The 4538-nt window shown below is 44.5% G+C and overlaps 1 protein-coding gene across 1 annotated transcript in view; it reads right to left on the reverse strand.

The window, feature by feature from the left end:
• FAM83C (family with sequence similarity 83 member C) overlaps positions 1-3063 on the reverse strand; it is a 99479-nt gene extending 96416 nt beyond the window's left edge. The window contains exon 1 of the mRNA XM_019550708.1: positions 2163-3063. Coding sequence (XP_019406253.1) covers positions 2163-2705 — 543 coding nt within the window. The 5' untranslated portion in view covers positions 2706-3063. The remainder of the gene's footprint in view (positions 1-2162) is intronic.
• Positions 3064-4538: the final 1475 nt, after the last annotated feature.

The following is a 4538-nucleotide window of genomic DNA, read 5'->3' on the forward strand; positions in this document are numbered from 1 at the left end:
GGATAAAAGCCTGCTGATGAGTGTTCCCCGTGGGCAGAGTGTTTGATCTTTTGTCTCTCTCTCTGACCCTATTTGCAAATATATACCTTTTGTATTGCTAATGGAGTGTGTCTGTGACTGAGAGTTTTTTTCGCCTCCCGAGAAACGAACCATAGCAGATTTCTGCAACATGGTGGCAAAGGGTTAGGGGTTAGGGGCAGGACTTCCAGGTCCAAGATGGCAACCAGTGTGCAGGGTCAAGGGCTACCCATGTAGCCCTTGAAAGCTAACCAAACCTTGCTAAGCAGCTGCCCAGCTGAAACAATTGCCTGTCCCTGAATTAGCAGGTATATTACTCTGGAGCCTGGCTCCTTACAATCCATGCCCTGCAGCCTACAGTCCACCTCACTGCAGCCTTCACTCTGCACTCAGTGACAGCAGTTATGGGTCTGTGTTACAAGCCTACATTCTTAAAGGTACTTTCATGTCTTAACACGTTGAAATGGGAGGTAGGTACCTAAATGCTTTTAAAAATTTGGCTCCAAAAGGCCTAAGATATTTTTTAAAAATGAGGCTCAGACATCTAATTCAGTTAGGCCTCAGAGCACTGAAAGGAGCAGCAACTAAATACTTTCGAAAATCTACCAAAGTTTTTAGATGACATAGAGGGGAGAGTATGGGCATCTTTAAAAATTCTCAAACTGTGTGACAGGGCTGGCTCATGACACTTGTTTCTGGGTTTCCAAACACTCAAATGTTCCAAATATTCTTGAGCATGAACCTGCTTTGTTAAGACATGTAATACTGCCCTTGCTTTCAGCTCAGGAAACTGAGAGCCTAGTACAAAGAACTGTTAGTGTAATGTTAGAAACTGGCACACCAGCAAATTATCTTTCCAGACTCTTAATTTAGTAAAAACCACAACAAAGGAGCCATTTCTACAGGACACCACTCTCCTGCCTATAGGACCTTGTCTACAAACTACTTCACTTCAGAGCACCCTTTAAAATTTTTCCTAAGATGTTTCTCACACAGGCTGAAGTGCCATCACTTCATCAGAAGCACATTCACAGGGACTCAAAGGCCAGAATGATCACCAGCTGATCACCAAAATGTAGCTTGAGTAACTCTGAGTTACCCAACTATTGTGCAGGAGTGATTCTATCACCCTGCTCAGGAGGGAGGAGTAAGTAGATGGGGGAAGTGTCTACACAACTCTGGAGGGTGATGCTATTCATAGAATGGGGGGAACTAATGCAGCTAGAGGAGGCTAATAGAATCACTCCTACCTAATAATTGGGTACCTTAGAGTTGGTCATAAGCTGCCTTTTGGTCATGTATTATGTGAAACAAAATTATGCCCAAAGACATTAAGGCAAAGGGAATGTTTGTGGTAAGGTAATCTATCCTGAAGAGCACAACTAGACAATCTTAATAGCAAGTAATAAAAGCAAGGCTTTCTATCCTATGGAGATTCAACAGTATAACCTCTGGGCCTTAAGAGTATCCAGTTCTTGGGGTAAAATAAGATTACAGATCACAGATTAATGCCAAGAAGGTAAACAACCCAATGCCATGTGCTCCCTGTCCATATACAGGACAAGCCCTGACCCTATTAACTCCCTTCGCATTAGCTGGAGAAGCCCTGACCCCACATTCCTCTGGTCCATAAGCTGAATAATTTTGATTCCACATATTGCTACCCATGGGCTGGGTGGCCCTGACCCCCATTCCCTCCCTACTCCACTTATGAACTGAATAAGCCCTGATCACATGTGCCTCACCCATAGGCTGGACCACCCCTGAAGAAGTATGGCCCCTGCCCATGGGGTAGATGAGCCCTGAAGCAGCAAGCCCTCTGCCAAACAGAAATCATGTTCTCTGGTGTTCTGCATTATACACATTAAATAAAAATGGACCTTGACATAGAGGGTTTGAAATTTGTGTTCATAGTGCAAAACCACAAATGGAGACCAACAAAATGGATGCATAAGAGCACAGCAAGGATATAGGGGTGTCAACTTCACAGCAATCACAGCACCCCAGCCGCATAGGCAATAATAAGATTGTGACTTGTGGAGATAGTAACAATAGCTCTGATAGCCCATGGGCTGTATCCTGCCTTCTCTGGCTGTCTTCTTCCCTTGTAGGACCCTCTAAAATCTGATGAGTTCTGTACATACCGTTTTTGCCCTGCTTATCAGGGACCGGAGTAAATCCTTGATGCTGTAAGCCTTGTTCCTCTGGAAGTACACACTGGCTTGAGTTTCACTTGACCTTGTGGTGAATGACAGCATTGGCCAGCCCAGCTCAAGCTCTGGCGGGTGCACATCAGACATGAGTGGGAAGTAGGTGCCAGAAGTTAGTTCAGAAAAGAGGGAGGCCAAGTCACTGGTGTCCCCCTCTTTGGACACTACTTCACAACCTTTGCTTGCACGTGCTTCTGGGATGCTTTGGCATTTATATTGACTTATGTACTCCATGTCTAGGGTGGAGAGAAATGGTAGCTCCTGTTCCTCAGCAATGGCTTGTAGATAGCCAGTCTTTCCCTCCTCCAAAAAAGCATCTGTAGCAAGTCTGGCAGTCTCACTGTGCTGTAGCACTGTGCTGCTACTGGGCTCCCTCCACCATGGCTTCTTCAGCTCCTCCAGCCTCCTCTTCAGTGGCCCAGATGATCCCGTCCTCTGGAAGCAAAAGCCTGCCTCTGCAGCTGGATAACTGAACATGACTAAAGCTGCCGGTACTGAGCCAAGCTGCTTGTTGGTCTCCCTTCCTTGCTGGCTGGTGATGGCTTTCCTCAGTTCTTTCCCAAATGATTCCTGTAGGTTGTCAGATTTGGGCCACAAACTGCCTCCCCTGAATCAAAATTAGTTGTCTTTAACTGTTTCACGCTCCAGGAAAAGAGCTGGTCTTCTGCAGTTCTGGCTTTCAGGTCTGTTAAATGAAACAAACTGTGATTCTTAGCATCTGCTTGTCCTTTCCATGCAGAGATATGAAAGATAAACTGCTGAGTTCTCCTGTGCAGTAGCTGATTCACCCTTCCTGCCAATCTGATGTCCAGGTTAGGCCTCCACCCTCACCCCTCTGCCAAGTAGGTGGAACCTGTTGGATCAGTTTCTGTGTTCAGAGTGAAAATATAGATGTTGAAATTTGTTCCATGCCAAACATACTTCTCAGTGATAATTATAATCAATTGTAAACATCCCAAGCAGCTAATCTGAAAGACACAGCTAATCTGAAAACATGTGGAAAAGCTGCTGTTCATTCTTGTCACAGTGTCTACTTTAGGCACCACAGGATTTCTGGAACAGCATATACATGTGGGCCAAAGACTCTAGGTGGAATAGATTATAATCTGATTTCAAATCACTGTAGGCCTGTCGTCAATTTACTGCTCCAAAAGAGCATCTACACGGACTTAGGCGTGAGTCTGTTCCACATGTTCATATCTTGGAAATCTATGAATGCCTCTACTTTTGTAACACATGCTTATCTGACCACTATGACTGAATCACAAAAAAGCAGCTGAGAAGCAAGACCCACCTGTTGCATTAACTGTTTTTCACCCCTGGGGGTACCTGGGACTGGTGCCTCACTTCCCATCCCTAGCTCTGCTACTGATAGGTAGAACAGAATCAGACCTCAGCTTATATCCCTCTAACTAGTGGGTAGCAGAATCTAAGAGGTCTGAGAATCTGCATTTTTTATGCAGGACTTGAACAATACTGTCTATATTGTGAGTATCCTTAGGATTTGGCAAGCAATGGTGTAACTGAAAGCATGGTGACTAGGGCCATAACCCTGGGCACCGCCATTGTGAGAGGGTGCAAAAGCAGTCACTGCCACAGTAGTGGCTGACTGTGCCACTGAAATCAGCATGGCAGAGCCAATGCTGCTAGGTATGTTGGTGGCTGATCCAGGTGCAAACCTGCCTTGCTATGCCCCTGTTCGCAAGTACAATTATGATTGTAGTTGGAAAAGGCTCTTTTATATGCCACAGCCACTCTGCTACTTAACAGAACATGTCACTACTACATGAACAGCACTTTGCTCCTGAAGAAAAGTTTTGTGTGATACAGCTGGTTCCCAGTAGTTAGGAGTACCTGTGACTACTTTTGCTTCATGTATACACTCCCATAAAGGAAAGTAAATAGCTCAGATTTGTACTGCATGTAGGGAGTGATAGCAAAAGCCCTATGTATGCATTGTATATTGGATTATAGTACTAGGAGTCACTTTTGGCATTGGTAAATGGAAATATTTAAATATAATCAATCTCAAAACACTTTCTAGTGGTGAGAAAAGTGTTGTTACAGGTGGGGTTAAACTATACTGAGACTGCTCAGTTTATCTCCTGGCCTTCACTGAGAATATTTGTTAGAGGGTGTTTCTGTCCAAAAGAAATGCAAATGCTAAGCTACATAGGATTCTGAATTCTCTGGATGGATGGCTTTGGTTGGGTATTACTTGGGTATTGTGCTTGGGAAGATGGACAACAGATGGTTCAGACCTTGTTCAGTACTATTCAGACAGTTCTGAATAGCCATGCTTTGCTACAA

Source organism: Crocodylus porosus, unplaced genomic scaffold, assembly GCF_001723895.1.
Source record: "Crocodylus porosus isolate Cpor-Errol unplaced genomic scaffold, CroPor_comp1, whole genome shotgun sequence".
Taxonomy (NCBI): domain Eukaryota; kingdom Metazoa; phylum Chordata; order Crocodylia; family Crocodylidae; genus Crocodylus; species Crocodylus porosus.